Here is a 22,328-nt window from a genome sequence, read left to right as displayed (position 1 = left end):
CATTTCATAAAAAGAACATCATACCAACAGTCAAACATGGTGGAGGTAGTGTGATGGTCTGGGGCTGCTTTGCAGCTTCAGGACCTAGATGACTGGCCATAATTGATGGAACCATGAATTCTGTGCTCTACCAGAAAATCCTAAAAGAGAATGTCCGGCCATTGGTTTGTGACCTCAAGCTTAAACGCACTTTGGTTATGCAGCAGGACAATGATCCACACCAAAAACCACACCAGCAAGTCCACCTCTGAATGGCTAAAAAAAAAAGAAAGGTTTTGGAGTGGCCTAGTCAAAGTCCGGACTTACAGTAAATCCAATTGAAATGTTGTGGCATGAATTTAAAAACGCTGTTCATGCTCGAATTTAAAAAGGCTGTTCATGCTCGAAGACCCTCCAATGTGGCTGAATTAAAACAGTTCTGCAAAGAAGAGTGGGCCAAAATTCCTCCACAGTGATGAGAAAGATTCATTGCGAGCTATCGCAAACGCTTGATCGCAGTTGTTTCCGCCAAGGGTGGCACAACTAGTTATTAGGTTTAGGGGGCAATTACTTTTTCACATAGGGTGAAAAATGTTTGGATTGTTTTTTCCCTTAATAAATAAAACCATCATTTAAAAACTGCATTTTGTATTTACTATGGTTTTCTTTGTGTAATATTAAAAATGTGTTTGATAAGCATGACAAATATGCAAAAAACAACAAATCAGGAAGGGGGGCAAATACTTTTTCACAGCACTGCAAGTATGATTTGTGTGATGTATTGTACTTTGTTATATTTAAAATCACATCTGTTACTGAGTAAAAAAATTAAGACTTTGCAAGGAAAATAACGTGACCGGAAATTACTCCAGTGAATGATGGGCGCCAGAGTTTTTACGTCAATACCAGAAGAGCAATGGAGATGGAGAAGTTAGACTTCGGTAGTGCACCTGTCCTAAAGGCGAACCCCATCGAACTCTGACTGCTGAAGCAGGGCTCTAGAGTGCGACTTTATTTCTCAATGGTGCGACTAAAAAAAATCTGAGGTCACACCGGTGCGACCAGCTGTTCGAGGGAGAAAAAAAGTCTCCGCGACTCTGAAAGTCTCCCTGTGATTCAACAACAGACACACATTAGGCCCATATCGTGGTCTAAACCAATCAGAGATAGTGAAGGGCGGACCCCCTCTGATTGGCCGTGGTCCAGATTTTCCTGTACATGTGTGTACCAGAGGTCGCGTTAACCAAAAATTCTCTGTCATTGACAGATTTTTTTTACCAGTGACGGAAAAATCTGAAGGCCGTCCGTCCGTCAGTCATTTTGACGGATTACAATGAGGGCAATTTGTAACTCCCAGTTTCCCTTCATTAGAGCGTGATATGCTCGCGAAGGGATGTGCGTGTTTTCACCTGTCATTGTTACTGACTAGACATATGTGATGCAATCTGAGAAAACCCGTCGGATGTCGTGCTGGGACGCGGGAAAGACAATTCACCTATCAAAGTAAATCACATAACATGAAGAATGAAGGGGTATCAATGCACATTTCCCGCCAGTCCTGTGTAAACTACGGCATGCAAAGTTTTTTTATACAATGTTTTCGTGAGATGACAGAGCTCCCCGTCTGCAGCACCGGGAGTTATCCCCGGTCCGCTGCTCATGCGACCCGGACCGCGATCGCAAAACATACAAGGGATGATCAGAAGTCCAGACATGCACATGATATGCACATGATAAACAACGTAAACCTTGCTTCACTGCTTATTAGTTGTTGTCCGTAATGTTTGCTAGTTTCCTTGTGTAGTGATAATGGCAGAGCTCTCGTTCTTTAAGTGTGCCCTGCCCCTTTTTCCTTACTTTCGTTTTATTCAAACGGTTTTGTACAGTATTTTTAGACTTCAACACTAGGAAATGTTTCTTTTATTAAATTGTTATTAGAGTAAGACTTTTACCACTGTAAAGTGACTTTTACTTGTGATACTTAACTGTTGTGCTTTTATTTTCATCACTTAACTTTAAACCCGTTTTCCTCCAAATTCCGTTCCTGAAAATCATAGCGCTTCAGCCGACCTCAGCCATAACTTTTGTTACGTACAAAAGGTATGAGCAAAATAAAAACCGATTTGGAAAGGGCTTGAATATGGTATCAAAAACTGTAATATATAAATTTGCACCATGTGTTGGGTTTTCCCAGATCGAATCACATATGAACTTAAACATTAAAACATTAAATATATAGATGAATATAAACAACAACGGCTTTATTGGGCATTCAGTTGTATTAAAATACAACAAGTTCCGAGACGCAAGTACAGCGTGATGATGTCACGAACATACTAATTACCACCTAATGCCACCTTGCACCATAGTGACGGGTAATATAGATTATGACGGATTTTTTACGAGCCTGTCAGTCAAAATGACAGACAATAAAAAGTCTTGCGCAACCTCTGGTGTGTAGGTTTGAAAATGCGTGTGCTGCAGTCAGACAGAAAGGTGAGGAGCCTATAGGCCCGTCAGTTAAACAGAGTGGATGTAGCCGCGGATGATGAGAGAAGATGAAAAGAACAATTGACAACTTTTTCATGAATAATGTTAAGTTAAGGCCTGATCCGTCCGAAAATCATACGCAATGCTCACGGAGCCATCAACCTCCCAGGTTATGTCAAGCCCTGGTCCATTTATCTTGAGATTTTTTAAGTTTAAATTTCAGTTCAGTGAAGCACTTTAAGCACCAACACTTTTTCAGTAAATTACCTTTCTTGTAGAATTGTGCTTCAAATAAAGAACTTTATGTTGACCAGATTGTTAGTTAATCATTTACAAGTCAATTTTGCCTATATGGACAGCGATTTAAAAAAAGGTGAACTGGTAAAACTGCATTGTTAAATGCGATGCGGTCGAATTTGGGTGCACCTAACTTAACTAAAGTTAGTCTAGAGCCCTGTGAAGACAATGAAGTAAACCCCTATTTAAGCAACCATTTCAGCTTCAAGCTAGGATTATGGATGCTGTGCAAACTAGCATTTTATAAAAATCCTTATGTGCAAGAATGTAGAGGTAAAGATAAATATTTGTACAAATAATGCTCATACCCTTGTTGCATTGGTAACTAATAAGAAGTTTAGACAGTTTAGTAAAATTCAAAACAACATTGGTGCATAATGCTATATTTTAAGTGTTTAATCCCGTTTTGTAATGTGTCTGCACCACATTTACGCAGTGTGTACGGAACCGAACTGAACAACTTATGCTTTAATTACATATTTAAACGTGTATCATATGTCTCTCTCTTCTGTAAGCGCGGGGCAAGAAATTCACATGAAAATATGCTTGCTATTTCATGCGTTTTGAAAAGCCTCACCAGCCCTGCCGTAAAAAGGACCGTATTGCCAGATCATATTGTTGAAAAGAACATGCAAACAATGACAAGCCCAAAATAAACCTACACATCGACACATTTAATAAGGCAAAAAAAATACGCGCAACTGTTCACTTTTTTAACTACATAATTTATATGCAGCTTCATAAGAAAAGACTAAAAAACAAATGCGAAGCTCTTAAAAAATAAGTAAACATGGCAACACCGCGAGAGCGCGCTGTGAAGCTCTGAACATAAACAAAACACAGCATCTCGGTCAGTGTTTTAGTTAAAATTGCCTCACTTAACCAGTGTTTGGCCGAAAACAGCAGATACGTATCAAACGGATTAAACTCTTGGGATTCATTTTTCTTGTTCACTGCAATCAACGGCAAAAATGTTGCCATGGTAATGACCGGGTTACAACTGTCAATCATTACATTTACTCTCATTCCGTACAAACATGGAACCTGCATGGAACCATTTATACATGGTTTCACTACTGAAATTTAGCAGTGTGTACCATTGATAATTTGTTAAGAAACTAAGGCTTAAAATCTTTTTTAAGGCTTAATTTGCTTCTGAAGAAAATGTATATTGATTTAATAATTGTTTAGTTAATATTTCTGCTATATGATTTGTGATATTTCTGCAAAACAAGACAAACAATTAATTATTCTTTATTAATTTTAAACAAGCTACTTTTTACTTTTACTTGAGTAGACTTTTTTTGACTGGTAATTTTACTTGTACTCAAGTACAATTTCATCAAAGTAGTAGTACTTGTATTTGAGTATGATTTTATTATACTTTTTCCACCTCTGTGTATACATACGATATAGCCAGAAGATAAATAAATAATAAATCTCATTATCCGAACTTAATCTGATATCTTCAGTACATTTTTATGCCTACATTTTAACTGAAGAGCATTTAAATTAACTGTAATAAATAAAATCAATAAAGGAAATCAATCTAAGAAAAATTTGGTATAAGATATAGAATTATAATGGGAGATTGTTATCATGAAATATATTGTTACCGTGAAATAAAATAACTCATTCCGTGAAATAGATTTTTGGCCATTCCGCCCACCTCTAGTGTGCTGTTATTCATCTGAAAATGTATATACATTTGTATAAGTTATAGGAGTATATTAAAATAATGTCAGTAATCTGTGTTTTACCTAAGCAAACCGTTTTTGGAATGGTCTTGTTAAATGAGGAACGCAAAAAACAGAAACATAAAAATACTGATTCTGCTCGACGTGAACTAATTGTTTTTTTCTTTTAAAGCCCAGGGGCCTCATTTATAACCATTGCGTATGCTCAAAACATGCCCTGAAAGAGGTGTACGCCACTTCCCATGCAAAATATGGGATTTATAAACGGAAAATTTTGCGCACCTACACGCAGACTCTGACCCATGCGTACGCACATTCTGGAGACAAAGGGCGACACAAATGGTGTGAACTTAGATTGCAGAAACTAAGATTGATAAAAACGATTATAAGCATTAATACACTCACACACATTTAATTTGACCTCAAATCCGTTAAAGATCCACATTATCACAAAGATTAAATCTGCAGAGTTAGTTGCGCTTGTATTGAGCGATAATTGTTTCATGCACCTTCTTGTAAAATCAACTCAAATCTTAAATAAAAATTCAATCTAAATATTTAATCAGCACTGTCTCACCATCACACTATGAGCACATGATGAGGAGATGATCCGACTGAATAGGGACAGCATCAAATATGATAACTGCAGAACACAGTGTAAATAAATACTAAATATATTTTCCTTAAATACTGTACATAATCATAGAATGTCAAAGTCTGAAAATTCAGCCATTAAGCTCTCACACAATCGTTTCTCTTTATGTTCTCGTTATCAGTCCTATAACCATGTTCATAACAAACCCGGAATGAAGAAACATTCGTCTTTTACAATTATGTCTTCAAATTTTATCTTAGGTGAAGGACGCCACTAATTCATGAAGTGATTTTAATGAGGTGTTCATGATCAGTCTAAATGCTGTAAACATTTAAATTCGGCAGAGACCTTCTTTGGCTTTAATCATAATAATTATTAACAATTATAACAATTATTAGAAATCTCAGTGAATCTCATGTGTGGCCATTTGTGATTTCGTTACGGAGGTAAAGGATGGGATCGGGTGTTTTCGACAGTTTTACATAATTTTTTGTTATTTTTCCATGGCATCTGATAGCGGTTGGACCCCGAAACGATATACGTCCATTTTGGTGCGTGACGTCAGGCTTAACAAGCGGATTGGATGCCAGGCTTATTAATATACGAATCAGCATTCATGAGGTGCTTTGCATTGACTATTTATGGGTAAAAATGGGCGTATACAGGGCGAGATATGAGGCTGATTCATGTACGCACACTTGCAGGTGATCTGTGATTTATAAAGCAAATATTGCTTACAGGTGTGCGTACGCACGGTTTGATAGATCTGAATATTTTTTGGCATACGCTATTTTTGGTTTTCCTGCACACGTACACTTTTAGTAAGGATCCTACGCACAGTTTTATAAATGAGACCCCTGGTCTGTGCCAGGTCAAACTGTAATTAAACAATAAATAGTTTTTTATAGGATGAGTTGGAATAGACAGCCAAGAAAAAGAAATCATTAAGTACCCAGGATTAATTCAACACAATTATCAAATGACCAAAGCAAAGTAATTTTTAAAATTGTAATTTAAAAAAGCAATTCTTTAAAAAGTAATAAATCTTATGTGAGCATTAATTGTTTTAATGACTTTACAATTACTTTAAAATGTGGCAAACAGTACTAAAAGAATGAGCATCGTCTAGGTTGGTTGTGTAAAGTTTACATTGGTTGTGTAAATTTTACAGCATGCTCACATAGTAGTATGTAAAGTAATATTTATTACACCTAAACACATAGGCCCTTGCTTTGTTCCGTACCCTCTCACTGACTCCAGCATTGACAGTCTGACCTCTTCTGTCTTCGTTGCCCTTTCCATGCCAGGTGACCTCTGCTGTCTCTTCACCACCTTTGCCAAAGATTACCCAGGCATGGTCTTCAGAGAGGGCAAGATGAACATCCTTCAGACCCAATACCTGACATGCAGCAACCACAGCAAATGCTACTCCTGAGCTGTCCAACTTGGTGCCTTACAAAAAGAAAAAAGTTGTTTAATATGAAACATTGCATCAGAGCCATTGAGAGAGAGTTGCGTCAATGCCGTTGACTCCAATGGAAGTTTTTTCAAAGCAATGGTGGTTCATGGAGCCTCTCAATAGTTCCCGGAAGTTACTAGTAATGCACGGAGCTGCTGCAAAACAGACCAATTGCGATGAGCTTTTAACCCATTTAAAGACATAAGCCATTCAATGAATATAAAAAGTGAAAGAAATAAAGCGAGAAAACATAACTTCCTGGAACTATCTGAAGGCTCCATGAATCATGTGACAAGCGAAAATTTTGGGAAAACTTCTGTTGTTGCGACTCTCTCTCTCAACAGCTCTGCATTGCATGGCAGGATTAATCAAGTTCTGTTTCATAAAATAATAACTATAGAGTTCTACCTGTGATGAGACTGAACAGAGACTGTATGTGTGCTCTGTCCTTGAAATATGACCGGCTAAGACTATTCCAGATCACATCCGAAACTTTCTTCACCAGCTCACGGCTGGACCCTCCAGCAGGCCTGCGAAACTGCGACAGGTCCACAGCACCACGGATCTGGGCCGTGAAACGTTCATAGAGGGCAGATATAAGATTCACTTCCACGGTCGGAAGACAAGAGTTAAGGATGTCAGGTTTCAGAGGTTCGAAGCAAACCCCTGGGACATTGACAGGAACAACTCTGTTGACAGCCAGGAAGTGCTCTACAAAACCCAGCACAAGGGACAACAAGGCCAGGTCTGGCTCCGGCTTGCTAAGCTCAGTCTGGAAGAGATGCACCACTCCATCAATTCCTCTGAGAGGGAAATGCTTCTTCTGAGCTGACCGCAGCCCCATGGTTAACGAATGAGTTGCTGAAGATCTGAAGTCTAATGTAAGCTTTTATAAAAAACACAAGAATATTCAGTTAATGTGTCAGAACATCAAAACAATATTGCATTCATAAACTTTTGTATTTACCATGAGTATTGTATGCCTACTGTATGGGTATCATACTACATCTGTGGTACATTGATCTACACTACCGGTCAAATGTTTTTGGACACTTACTCACTTTTGTGTTCATATATTTTTTCCACATTTTATCATAATAATTATAATAAACTCATCAGAATTATAAAATAAAACGAAGGAAACTATGGGAATTATGTTATAACTAAAAACATGTATTAAAACATTATATTCTATAGTCACCTTTTGACTAGAATTTGCACTAATGTTTTCTTGTCATTTTATCAAGCAGCATCTTGAGGTCTTACCCTGAGATGTTTTTAAAACAATATTAAAAGAGTTCCCATCTATTCAGCGCTCTTATTGGCTGTTCTTTCTAGGGATGCACTTACTTCAGACGGAAACGAGCTGTCTGACAGTAGCCCCGCCGCTCGCGACATCCTTTGACATCATACAGTGGTCGCGTGCACACAGTTCCCTTTACTAAACAACTTGTCAAAGTATGTTCTGTGCACAACGGTCATTTTATGTTTGAATTTGCTTTGTTTTGCTCAATTTTATATTAAGTTGTATTGTATTTTATTGAAAAACAAGACAAATTATAAAAAGCACATTTTGACTATTCAGTTTGTGCAATAGTGAAAAAAATAGCTTAATAAATAGAAGAAATGCAAAAAACCATGTTCGGTGTTGGGTATTATTCTGCCTTCGGCCAAGAGTTTCACATCATGTTCGGCTTCGGCCAAGAATTCTCATTTCGGTGCATCACTAGTTCTTTCTTAATATTCAGACAGTCACCAATTTAAAAAAATAAAATGTTAGTTTTGTCATGAAACATGCATATTTTGCAAAATTATATTTTTGTCTACTAAACTAATTTCAGACATTTAAGCATACAATACACCTTCAGATCAAAGTTTTTTTTAAATAATGAGAAACATTTCACTCAAGTGTCCAAAAACTTTTGTATACAACGTTAGTGTATAGTGTACATACGTTATACACCAGTATATAGTGGTAATTATTAACGACAACATAGATATACCACATCATTCAAAGCATTTCATATTATATTTAAAGTAAATACATGAATTAATTTGGCAATATATTCAATTCTAGAGGAAGTCCCAGTAACACGTGTAAGAGATATTTTTCGCGTGTAAATTTTGCATTCAAAATTAAAGTAAAAAAACAACTCTAAAACAATTCGCTTTAGCATAGTTAGGTTTTAACCTGTTAGACTAGTTATCTCAATATACTACATTAAGTTAAGCCTAAAAATTAAACTTTCAACTGAGTTTAATCATTAATTTAAAACATAATCTGTTGTCCCAGTGTGTTAACGCCATCTTTAACTCATAACAGCACGAACAAGAATGAGTGTTGGAAATCTGAGCTAACAAAAACAACGTAATAACACAAACCCAGTAGAAACCCATGTGCGTATATGCAGACATCCGTGAAAAGATGCTGCAGCTAGCTAACGTTAGCTTAAACATCACTGTCAGTTTCGGATGTTTTCTTCAAAGAATGTTTTACAATTACGTTAGATATCATTCCCATTCCCCACCGTACTTTCTACGCGATATAGGGTTGCTTTGTTTTATGCTGGAAAAAATACCTTTGTTGGAATTATATCCACATGCTTTTGTTTTTCCCGTGATTTTTGCCGCGCAGTCGAGGAGGGACAGACACTAAGAAAAGACAAATATACAATTAGTTCGCACTTCTAAACACCGATTTAGGCTTGTTCATATTACGCCGATATCAGCGATATAACAACACTTCCTGTTCCCTTCTTCTTCTTGTTGCAGTTTTGTGGCGGGTAGCACCAACGTTAAGGTGCAATATCGCCACCTACTGTGAAAGAGTGTGGACCAGAAATTCCTCCTACCCCAAAAATCACACAAACCAGTTGGATGCTTATTTAACAGTTTTTAAGTTTTGTTAAGATTTGTATGCCCAACTCTTAATCTTGTTAAAATGTTTTCCTCTATATTGCTTCTTTTAGTTACTCTCACTACTCCTACTTCTTGATGAATTTCATAGAGTTGACGTCCAGTCCTTGTGTCCCATATTTGTTGCTATTCTTTATTGCCATATGTTTTAATTATTCCTTTCGCTTCTTGTTTACCAAGTGAGATATTCATAACTTATTATTCTAATGCCTGCTTTGCCAATTTATCAACCATTTCATTACCTCTTATCCAGGGCTTAATTTGTGCCGGAAGCACCTCCAAAATCCTATCCGGTTCGTGCTGACCTGTTGCCTGCATATATTTAATTGAAACCCACGTATAATAATTATAATGGCAATACCCGTTTTATTTTGATAATGAACAGGCGGTCAAGTTTGAGATGCTGGAATATTGTGTGTGTGAGCGTAAGGCGCAATCGCTTGAGCTGTTAACATCAGAAACAACTTAAAAAACTGTGATGATTTATGGTCAAACAGATATGACTATGAGTACGTCATACGTCAAGTTAGCTACTTTGAGTCGTGTGTCGTGATCCCGGTCACCTCAGGGTTGTGTCTTGTGTGTATGTGTTTGTTTTGTCGAACACGGAGTATACCGTTTGACAGCTCTTGTCGTGGCGAAAAGTCGATCAGCCAATGTAGAAAGAATTCACGAAGACCAGAGAGCCAGGTTTCAATCTATATTTGCTCGAGCAATCACAGAGAGACATACAGAGTTCATCTGATGATGTCCAATGATGTCCAACGAATACATGTCTGACTCCATCTTTTATACATTGTTCTCAAGTTGTTATCACAGTTCAAACCAATCATGTTTTACCTGACATCATCTTCTACCAACCAGGTTTTACATGACATCACTTATTTTTATTAGTCCATCCCCTTATGCCTCGTTACAGTTACATTTCAGCCTGCACTTGCTACAGTTATATTTCCGGCCTACCATATTAGGATTTAATCGTAGGGAGCGCCTCTCAATCAACACAAACGTATATCATGTGCTCTTTATCTTGACACCTTTCCGGGCGCTTTCGGATGATACATGATTTAACATTGGTTTTAAAAAATGAACTCATGGTTTAGTGATAATGAGCACCCCAGCGTCCTTGGCTGTATGCGATAAGTTAAACTCCTCTACAAAAAGTGTGTGGTTTTATTAAAAATGAGCTCATTTGTTTAGCGTAAGAATAAGCAACCCAGCGTTTTTAATTAAACTTCTCTACAAAAGTGTGTGTGTGGTGTACGTGCAGTTCCTGTCTTGGTGTGAGAAGATATTTGGTGTGTACACAGTTGTTCAAGTGTTCAAACTCATACATGAGTCCCATAGCCCTTGTTAAGATCAGAGAAGTACATGAACTCTATAACTACCTTTAAATGTATTCTTTTATATAAGAAAACGATTTTATATAAGAAAACTCAGTAATATATTTAGAATATAAGAAAAGTCAATATGTCTAGAAAAACCACCATACTCTCCACCTGTCCGGTGTCCACGTCACTTGCCCCGCCCCCGCATTAAGCATTAATCATCCGTTAACCGTATTTCATCAGTCCTTCTGCGTCTCTTCGCAGCATTTGTCCAACACCACAAATATCTCTCTGAAGTGCACAACAACTTCCCTTCAATGCAAAACATGAGACGCGAATAAATATACGTGGAATATTTGACAATTAACAGATTAACAAAACGAGAGGGAAAAACGGTGACTATATGCTGCTGAGTTTTGTTTACCCTGCTGAAAAACAGCATAATGCTGGGTTAGGTATGTTTTGATGCTGCTTTGCTGGTTTAAGCTGGTCTAAGATGGTCATGTGCTGGTGCTTAGCTGGTTTAAGCTAGTGAGGAACCTTAAACCTTTCGATGTGCAGTGCTACACAAATAATTAAAGGAAAAGGAGATGACAGAGCGCATCCTGTAAGTTATATTTATTTTGCAAAAGCACAATGTTCTGTTTTTAAGTGTGCAAGTGTGTACACGACTGTCATGACGGAGACGGTATCAAGTGCAGGTAAATGGCAATTTATTGAATAGTCCACCAAGAAGAGAATAAACAGTCCTCCAGACACCGCGGGGAGAGCACTCAACCCGACGAGACTTACGGGGACGAGCATAGGACCACTCCGGGAGATCTTGTCCCGCGGAGGGAGAGCAGGAAGCGGGGTGAAACCTCGACCCGAAGATTCTAGAGAGACGACCACTGGTGGTGAGATGCCTGGCATAGAGTACACCACTTGGTGGTGAGATGCCAGGGTGAAATCCGCCGAGAGGTCCGGGACGCCAACGAGAACTAATGAGGGGTACAAAAGAAAACTAATAGAAATGAGGCAAGGCACTGGAGAAAAAATAAATCAGTTATTAGTTCCCTTTTAAGACTACTGCTCAGGAGCGAAGGCTAGGAACTAAGGAATATAACCAAAAACTAAGATTGTGACTAGAAAACAAAAGCTAATACAACGGTCTGACACAAAACGAGAGGGATAAAACAGGAAAAGCCTAAATGACGGGAAGGGGCTGCAGGTGAGGAATTAATGATAGAACAGGGGAAACTACTGATCGGGAAACGGCTACTGGTTTGTGAGTGATGAATGAAACCAGTGAAGGAAAACCCATTATCTCCACCTGCACCCGCAGGTGTAATTTAAGTTTAACGTTAAACTTCTGAATTCTACACAAATGTTGAGGGTGGTGTTGTAGCCTATTTGTTTACATGCACAAATTCACAACATCATCATTATGACAATAACTGTTTCTGTCACCTTAACGAGCAATTGAACTAAGGCATTTAAACTCAAGATAAAATCCTGTTAAATTTCTTTGATAATTCTGAGATTATCTTTACTTGTCCGTTTCTATTTATGCTTTTTATGTGCATTTTCAAAACATCTAAATAGTTAGATAGAAAACCCCACAGAGATTGCACATTCTGTTACCTCTCCCCACCCCACTAATTTGCCACACCTCCTTATTCAGGCACCTCGAAATTTACAAATTAAGCACTGCTCTTACCCCTTTATGAGCTGGAACCCACAAAAACATTACCATAATATCAATATTCTTGAGTCTATACAAACTTTCATACATTTCATTAACTATGTCCTGTCTACTATGAGATATAAATGATTTCAGTGATCGTAATGCAGAACATGAATCTGTACAAACCACAACCTTTTTTATTTGGTTTTCTTCTATCCACTGCAATGCTGTTGCAATTGTCATCATCTGGTATATACTGAAATTATTTGATGTTCTCTTTTTATCTGAAATGTTTAAGGCTGGTTAATTGAAAGCAAAACTTGTTTTCCCTGTAATAGGATCTTTGGATCCATCAGAATACACATTTCCTTGATATAGCGTTTTAAGATGATCCTCAACAACATCTACAACAGGGGTGTCCAATGTCGGTCCTGGAGGGCCACTGTCCTGCAGAGTTTAGCTCCAACTTGGCTCAACACACCTGTTTGGAAGTTTCTAGTCTGCTTTGTGAGACCTTGATTAGCTGTTCAGGTGTGTTTGATTAGGGTTGAAGCTAAACTTTGCAGGACACCGGCCCTCCAGGACTGACTTTGGACACCCCTGATCTACAATGTCGCCTGATTCTTTACTTATTTTCAACACCTCAAGAATATGAAAGTACAAATATACTACTTGGATAAAACCATGATGGAGTTATTGGTAATGGCACAGTATGAATATATATGTGACCTGACGCCAACTGACCACGGAATAGAAAGCGACTACGCCACCCTGGACACTCGCCAGGGACGAGAAAGTATTCTTATACCTTAAGCACACAAATTCACTTCAGGAAGCGGCAGGAGACGTGAGCATATATATATATATATATATATATATATTTTTTTTTTACTTAGATTCTGACACAACATCAATCACCGAAAATAAAGAAATATAAAGGATAAACAACAACAAAAATAACTAGGATGAGAAAATACCACAGTAAGCAGCCTGGGCCAACAAACCCTTCTAAACAAACCAAAAAAAAGGAACAGGAGCTGAGGCACGCCCACAGGGACTAGGGACACAATAGGCCACACGCACCTCACACTGGTTACACCGGGGTACACACGCTCACGCGCACACACACACCAACACACCACAGCACTCGTGGGAGAACACCAACACCCCAAACTCCGCCCTGCCTCCAGCACTCAGCTCCTGTAAGAAAATGGATAGAAATAGGTTTTGGCACAAGTTTCAAGGGTGCAGACACTCTTACTGTGCACTACAGTGCAGGATAGCAAGTAGGCGCTCTACTGCTCACAATAATGCACCTTCACACACTACAAAATAACAAGTATAAAGAAAACAATATAATAGAATCAAATTAAATTAAACATGCCACTACAGCAGCACCATCAGGGCTAGCCAATGTAACACAGCTGGTTAACTGCAGCAACTGAAAAGAAAACAAAAAAAACATGAAAACAGTAGTGCCAAACAAAGCAATGTAAAATAAAAAATAAAGTAGAAACAGCAAATGCAACAAGCAAAACAAGTTAAACTACAGTATAAAGAAAAAAAATTAACAATAACATAAGGTGCAGCAACAGCGCCGCCGGATAACTCCCACGTAGCTCCAATGCACAGGAATAATCACTGGTAGCGACGTGACCAATCTGTCAGTAATGCAGTCAATAATTAGACAGGTTGGACAAGATTACGACATCCTAATGCAAGTTTAACAGCACCTACCATAAGGGTAGAATCTCCCCACCCCCAGATAAGCAACCCACAGATGAATACACTGGTGGTCGCGGCTCGTTAAAACAATCTGTAGGCCGAGTTCATTAAGGAGGACAGGGACCGTAAGATATCATCAAAAAGTCTAAAATGCAACTAGCATTAGCGGCTCATTACAAATAGCTAACAGGGACGAGGCTTAACACATGTACCGTATGTAGGGTATGGTCGGATCAAAGTTTACCATCTGTGATCGTAAAACACAGTAACCTCTCAGCAGGACTACGACCAGGCACCAACAAGTCTGGCCAAATGTCCTATTCTCAACACCTTCATCTAAACCAGGACAGATTCGGATACACTACCCTAGACTTCAAAGGAGGTTCTTGGGGGGAGGACATGACTGTTCACCAAATGAGAAAAGCCATGTGGCCCCCAGGGACTGAGAGCCTCAAATTCTTCCAAAAGAATGTCTCTTTCTCTTTCCTTAGCCACAAAAGACTGGTTTAAAGTGTATACACATGAATCTCCACAGTGTATGCTTGCCTCTATGTTATTCTCCTTCACCTATAACCTCAAAGGCATATGTGCTTAGTGGTATGCTGTGTATATTTACATTCTTGTCCAAACTACAGGTCAATGTAATTGTAACCCCTTCATGTTTCATATCTACGTGTTTCCCTTTTCATGTATTAGACTATGGTGTATAGCACAGTAATGTATTTTATACCATACTCATTTTATTCTATTCTAAGTCTATTCCTGCTCCAAACTACCAGGTGACCATAAATGCAAATGAGTTAGTGTGCCGAACAAAGAAACATGTTTTCGCGCCCAAAACTCACGTCACATTGGCTCGCCCACCTTGGAGGGGCGTGACGCCCTCTGTGTTAAAACATCTGATCACGCAGGAAAGCTTGCTCTTTTGTGTATGTTCGTTCGCGCTCTCGAGACCTGCCTCTCCTCAGAGACAGCTTTCTTCAGGCAGTTTTGCTTCAAGCTAAATCAACGGACTCACGGCCCGCTCTGAACGCATCAGGACCCTTTGATACGCGCGCCAGCACGTGTCCTGAGAAACAAAGAAGCCAATGCAAGTATCTGAACTATTGCTAACCAGTTGCGAATAAGCTTTGCCCCTTTTAAATAAGGAGATTTGTCCTTGATGGTTCGTGCAGATGTGAATAGCTGATTTAATACTGCCTTTTTCTTTGCTTTATCTATTTCTTTCATTCTCTACTGTTTTACGTTTTTATGTTTGTTTGTTAATGTTTGGTCCTTGTTAGTAGTTGGTTTTAGTTCCCCCGTAGTGTAGATAAATAAACCGCATGTGTGCACGCTCGAATTGTTGCTGTGTTTATTTATCACATATCAAGGTCACTTAAACTGCTTGATTTCGTTAAGATTTCTGAAGTGGTACTGTACTACAGTAAGAATATTGTTTTTCCAGGCCAGGGAAGTAATATTTCTTAGAGTTAATATACGACATGCTGATAACTCGCTGGACGAGTACATTTAGTCTGTCGCTATTATTAATTATGCTGCATCAGGTAAAGTGTTTAAAATAGTTAATGGTTAATCACAATTAACTATACGTATGTTACTGTGGTTAAACTCATAGTTTCCCTGAAATACACTACAGCACACCTCCGATCTCGTAACTCAGCCGATCGGGTAATCACACCAATGTGCAGAGGACAACTCGATCTGTTTTGTTGGGAGACTGCATACGCAGCCAACCCCCAAAACATCCGGAATATCAACAGACACCCAAGCTCGACTCCAGCTCACTCAAGCTTCCACCTGTAAACAACAAAGCCTATCTAATGTCACCACAAGCACAATCTTACATCACCACACCACACAGTCATTACACTCACCTGTAGAGGGGCAACGCCAACCAAATGTCAGCCACATGGTTTCTCCTAACGTGCCGTTCTACACAGAGACACTAACATTAGCTACCACATGCTACCAATGACATAGCCCGTAACACTACGTACCTGCCGGGCGACCGGATGTAACACCGAAGCAAAAGAAAAAAAGGGCGGGACCAGTGATATCAAACCTCTTAACCATAGGCTATATATATACACCCCCATATCGACTGATAGGACAGCTAATAATCAAATCCACCAATCGGCACAATGGAAGACTTATTAGCCCTACCACATATATTTTCTGATCTAAGGTCATGTGTCACTGCTCCATGCAAAACACTTCAGTTTGAAATTTTCCTTCTCCCAACAAGGAAGGAGCACTTTAACTGCTGGATCACCTTCTATTGAATGACCCTGAAGATTTACCCAGTAATTCATCATTAATTGTTTACACCTGATGATCAATGGCATTTCTCTTTTTCAACCCGCAATGCAGATACCGGAGTCATTTTAATCGCCCCACAACAAAGTCTCAAGCTTGAGTTTGTACCACATCCAGTTTCTTCAATGAGGTTTTTGATGCTGAACCATAAACAATACTTCCATAGTCTAATACTGATCTAATCAATGCTATATAAATGTTTTTCATTGCTGATCTACTTGCTCCCCACATAGACCCTCTTAGACATCTCATCACATTTATTTACCATGTTATGAATATGTTCATTCCATGTTAATTTCGCATCAAACCACACACCCAAGAATTGAAATACTTTAACCGTTTCAATGTTTTGTCCATACATCTTTATCTGTGTATCAATACCTCTTTTTTTAGTGAACATTAGTATTTTAGTTTTTTCTACTGACAATCTAAATCCCCATGCATTTGAACAGTTTTCTACCACTTTAATTGCCTCTTGCATTTTTCTTCCAATATGATTAACATTCCTTCCCCTTTTCCATAATGAACCATCATCAGCAAACAGTGATCGACCAATATCTTCCTGAACTTGAGAAAATACATCATTTATCATAATTGAAAACAATATAGGACAAATAATACTAACCTGTGGAGTACCATTATCAACTATATAGCTTCCAGATAAAGCTTTCCCAATTCTGACTTGAATACATCTATCAAATAAAAAATCTTTAATCCAATTGTACGTTCTACCTGTTATTCCTATATCAATCCTAACTTGATCATTAATCCCTCTTTCCAAACCATGTCATAAGCTTTTTCGACGTCAAAGAAAACTACCATTACATTTTCTTTGTTGACTTGAGCCTTCCTCACGTCAGACTCCAAACTTATAATAGGATCCATCGTCCCTCTCACTTTCCTAAAACCACTGATGAGGTGACAAAATTCCTTTACTTTCCAATTAATATGCCAACCTTTCTGTTATCATCCTTTCCAATGCTATTGCTCTATAATTCTGTAGATTTGATGGATCTTTCCATGGTTTCCTAATAGGATTAATCATGGCCTCTTTCCATCCAGTTGGCAACTTTCCCTTTTGCCATACTTTATTATAAAAACCTAACAACTTTATAGAAGCCAAAATACCCAAGTGTTCTAACATTCTATAACAGATTTCATCCTTCCCAGGAGATGTTATTCAAGTTCTTGCTATCGCCCTCCTCATTTCTTCCATAGTGAATGGGGCATCCGTTGTGCTATTAGTTTCTCTCTACTCTCAAGGCTCCCAGGATAAGCTGCTTTTATTAACTCCCTTCCCCTCTTTCCTTTCTCGGATACAGTAGGTAGCGGATATGCACCTCAAACGTAAGTTGCCAGCCACCTGCCATTGAAAAGGAACAGAAGAAAAATTATGTCACATGATCACGTCAATATGGCGTACGACAGCCGATCGCATTCTTGGGCCCTGTCCCAAATGGCGCACTTCATGTGGACTTGAGGTCTCGTGGACTTAAATTGCGCGTGCTTGCCAAGTCTACGAGTACTTAGAGCAGTGGTTCTCAACTCTGGCCCGCGAAATCCATTTTCCTGCCGAGTTTAGCCCCCACTCTGATAAAACACCTGAAGAAGCTAATCAGCGACTTCAGGAACAGACGCACTGAACTTAATGTGGGGCTGCACAGATTGTTTGGCACATCGCATTAAAGTACCACGAGAGTGAATGCGTACAGAGCAATCTGCACTTGAATCGCTATCGCCGTACTTAATGTCATATGCTGATAGATTTGCACAGAGCCGCATTAAGTTGAACGCATCTATTCCTAAAGATGCTGATTAGCTTGTCCAGGTGTTTTATATCAGAGTTGGGGCTAAACTCGGCAGGAAAATGGATCTCGCGGGGCAGAGTTCTGCGAAGCCCGCATTGATGCAGGCTGAATCCGAAATCGCATACTATCATACTATATAGTAGGCAAAAAGCAGTAGGCAAACTAATAGTATGTCCGAAACCTCGGGCTGAGTCCAAAATCGCATACTCAATGGGTAGGTACTCAATTTCAGTACGTACGTACTCAACGGGGCTAAATGGGTACATACTGTTTTCCCTGAATGGGTGTAGTATGAATGCGATCGGCCGTTGTCCGCCATATTGATGATCTTCTCTTCCTTTTTTGGTTGTCCGCCACCTACTGTACTGGAGTGTACATGGGCCAGAGATTAACCATGCGACGTAATAACAAGCGCAACAACTTAAGTTATGAGAGACAGGTGCATTAACATCAGTAATGCTAACTTTATATAGTAGGTAAGTAGGCGTATTCGGACGCAACAGTAGTATACGCACGTCCAAATCTCGCGAGAAATAGTGCACCAGCCAGGAAATTATCGCCTACTGTTTTATGAAGACAGAGGTTTCGGACATACTATTCGTTCGCCTACTATATAGTATGGCAGTATGCAATTTCGGACTCAGCCTCGGTCTTCATAAAACAGTAGGCGAGAAATTCCCGGCTGGTGCACTATTTTCACGCGAGATTGGACGTGCGTATACTAATGTTGCGTCCGAATATGCCTACTTACCTATATAGTAAGAGAAACCACTATAGTACAGATATGTCCGAATCCTCAGTATTCATAGAAGAGTAGGTGAGAAAAGTGCTGCAGCGTAAAGTTAACCTGTAAGATGCTACACATTTGTGATTTTGCTGTGAAAATGCAGTGATTTAATGTCTAGCTTAAAGGGGAGCTCCACGCACACACGCGTCTTCGACGTAGACTTAACGTTACATATATTAAAACCATACGCATGTTACAGATGCTTTTTAATGTCTGTGTAACGTGCGCTGTCATATCCTTACAGAAAAGACACACGAAATTCACATGTGCAAAAAACACATGTGATCACATGTGAAATGTGTGTTTTTGGAACATTTTGGTGTGAATTCCATGTGAATTCCCACGTGAAACCCATGGGATAACATGTAAAAACCCATGGGATAACATATGCGAGATGTCTCCACATGTGATCACATGTTCTTCACGTCACCACATGTTGCACATGTCATCCCATGGGTTTTTACATGTTATCCCATGGGTTTCACGTGGGAATTCACATGGAATTCACACCAAAATGTTCCAAAAACACACATTTCACATGTGATCACACGTGGTTTTTTTGCACATGTTAAACACATGTTGTATACATGTGATCACATGTGAAAAACATGTGAAATTCATGTGACTTTTCTGTGCATTGCAAATGAGCACATCACAACATGAAATACACATCACAGTAATGTAGCTTACGTTTGTTAATATGTGGTACAAACAAGGGGCAATCTTCCGGTCTCTAGTGAAACCAACACGGAAGTGACTAAAACTGCAATTCATCGACTGGCCGCCAGATGCTGGCTCCAAAACAGAGCAGAATCTCATTGAGCCCCATGTTAAAATGGCCAACTTTACAGCAAAATAAAACATGTTTACAGCCTGGTACAAAAAATTATTTTGGTCTATATAGGTAATTTTACCCTTCATGACATCTGTGAGGAGGGTGATTTTTTTATAACTCACCCGTTTAACTTACATTAAGCCTTAAAATTCTGCAAAATATTTGCATGGCCACTTGAGTGACAAGTGGTTCAGCCAACCGGGCGCCTCAGCTCCAACCACGTCCCGCCTCTTTGTCCAATTACGATTATCCGGGAGTGACGCACGATGCCAAGATGGCGACGACGGGCTCCGCCTAGTTTAGGCTTCATTTTTACTCTTCACAAACCTACGGGTGACGTCACGGACACTACGTCCATATTTTATACAGTCTATGGGTACAAAGCATTGTCCACTGCTTGCATAGATACACAGGGGCGCAACTGCACATTTTCTGAGGGGTATGCGAGATCAGTATTGGCGCCCCCCATCGGCCACCCCAATATAGAAAACACACAACAAATAAAAATTCCGCATACAAGTTGTATATTACCTTTGGAGTCATTCTGTTTTACATCATGTGAAGGTGACAATCAGATTTGCATCTATAACAGAAGCATAAAGGTTTCCTTTTACAGAAACACTTTTCCAACTGCTTCACACAGTGTAACAGATACACAATTCTGAAAAGATAAATAACAATCTGAAAAATAATGAAACAAAGGAGCAAAAAGTAGTAAAAGTACATACAGTTTATGTTCAGACATACACAATAAATTAGGGCAGAAACTAACGATTATTTTAATAACCGTATAATTGGACGATTGTTTTTTGATTAATCGGATAACAGGCTAAACAGTTTTTAAATTGATCTTTTGCTTATAATAACTAAATAAAACTTCAAATAAGGCTATTTATTGTATTCTTTGAAAAGTGAGTTTCACTTATGTAGTCTGGAATTTTGACATTTAAAACCTTTAACAAAAAAACTTCTTTAAAAATCGCAAATATGAGTAACAATCGAGTTGTAGCCCATAGATGTGCTGATGAGGAAATAAACTTATTTTGATCTTTAAAGTTATACATTTAGATTATTCCCTTTTCTTCAACAAAAAGTATTAACATTATTTATTATTATCAGTATAAGACGTATCACGTGATATAGGCTACTCGCGTTGTATAACGCAAATATACAAACGGTCTTTGTTTTTTTTCCACTTAGGCCTACTTTAAAACGAATGCTTAGTTTGTGGTTCATTAATATTTAATAAAAACACAACAATAAAATAGCCTATGTTAAACATACCTTTACTGTGCATTTATAATTTTATTGAAAAAACGAAATAAGATAGATAACAGATATTATAACGCAAATAAATAAAAATGTCACGAGTCAGGTCGGGGTAATTGTCTGCACGGGAACGGTCTTGTTTTTGTCGAGCACGTGGAAACCGTCTACTGACGGCTGACCACGTGCTCGGAGTCTGCGTCATTGTTCCCGCCCTCGTGTCTCCGTTAGGGCTTTCCTTGCACTGGTGTTTTTCCACTCAGCTCTCACACTCCTGTTCTCACTTCCCTCATTAAGCCCGCTTGTTCCCGCAATTGTCCCACACCTGTTGACTATTCCAGCCCATCTAGGTTTCCTTTATAATCCCTCGATGTTGCTTGTCCTGTGTCTGACCGTTGTGTGTGTTTCCACCTCAGACTGACCTAGGTGCTGCTGCTGCTGTTAGGTGCTGCTGCTGCTGTTAGGTGCTGCTGCTGCTGTTAGGTGTTAGGTGCTGCTGCTGCTGTTAGGTGTTAGGTGCTGCTGCTGCTGTTAGGTGTTAGGTGCTGCTGCTGCTGTTAGGTGTTAGGTGCTGCTGCTGCTGTTAGGTGTTAGGTGCTGCTGCTGTTAGGTGTTAGGTGCTGCTGCTGCTGCTGTTAGGTGCTGCTGTTGCGCACATATAGGGTGCATTTACACTTGGCATTAACATGCGATCTCGGTGATCCGAACAAGCAGATCGGATCTTCAGACAATCAGGACACAGCGCGTTTACACTTGTCAACAAGTGGCTTCCACATCTGGATAATGTGATCGGATCTCTATAGTTTCCCGCCCATTATTTTAATAAGCTTGCAATTTAAAAATAGCCCCGGTTCGGGGAGATTTCACACAACACGTATAACGGGGAGGATGAGCATGTTACACATTTGATACGCAGCCATGTTGAACTCGAGGCAGCGGTGGGAAGTAAACCATGGTTAAAACGATTAATGATCTTATATGTGAAAGTATAAGCAGAGGACGTTTGTAAAATGACAAACAACAGCTTTTGTACTTGTGCTGTGGCGGGTTTCACTAGTGCGCACACACACACAGACTCTAACGGTGTTTTTAAACACATCATTTGTTTATTCATGTCACAGACACATAAAATAATCACATAAGTAGGCCGAAGTTCCTATG

General features: G+C 39.1%; 1 protein-coding gene across 4 annotated transcripts in view; it reads right to left on the bottom strand.

Annotated features, from left to right (window-relative positions):
* The window catches only part of men1 (multiple endocrine neoplasia I), a 119,926-nt gene extending 103,660 nt beyond the window's left edge, over window positions 1-16,266 (bottom strand). Inside the window, exons 1-5 of one of the 4 annotated variants that reach the window (XM_057340072.1) lie at window positions 16,153-16,266; window positions 16,030-16,087; window positions 11,554-11,741; window positions 6,926-7,403; window positions 6,302-6,510 (exon numbers count right to left, since the gene is read on the bottom strand). In XM_057340072.1, coding sequence (XP_057196055.1) covers window positions 6,302-6,510; window positions 6,926-7,403; window positions 11,554-11,741; window positions 16,030-16,087; window positions 16,153-16,251 — 1,032 coding nt within the window. In that variant the 5' untranslated portion in view covers window positions 16,252-16,266. The other 3 variants (XM_057340080.1, XM_057340097.1, XM_057340089.1) reach the window with 3 other exon arrangements.
* Between the last annotated feature and the right edge of the window lie 6,062 nt (window positions 16,267-22,328).

This window comes from Triplophysa rosa, linkage group LG1 (assembly GCF_024868665.1).
Source record: "Triplophysa rosa linkage group LG1, Trosa_1v2, whole genome shotgun sequence".
Taxonomy (NCBI): Eukaryota; Metazoa; Chordata; class Actinopteri; order Cypriniformes; family Nemacheilidae; genus Triplophysa; species Triplophysa rosa.
Note: the sequence above shows the minus strand (reverse complement) of the source record. Positions and strands in the feature narration are given on the sequence as shown.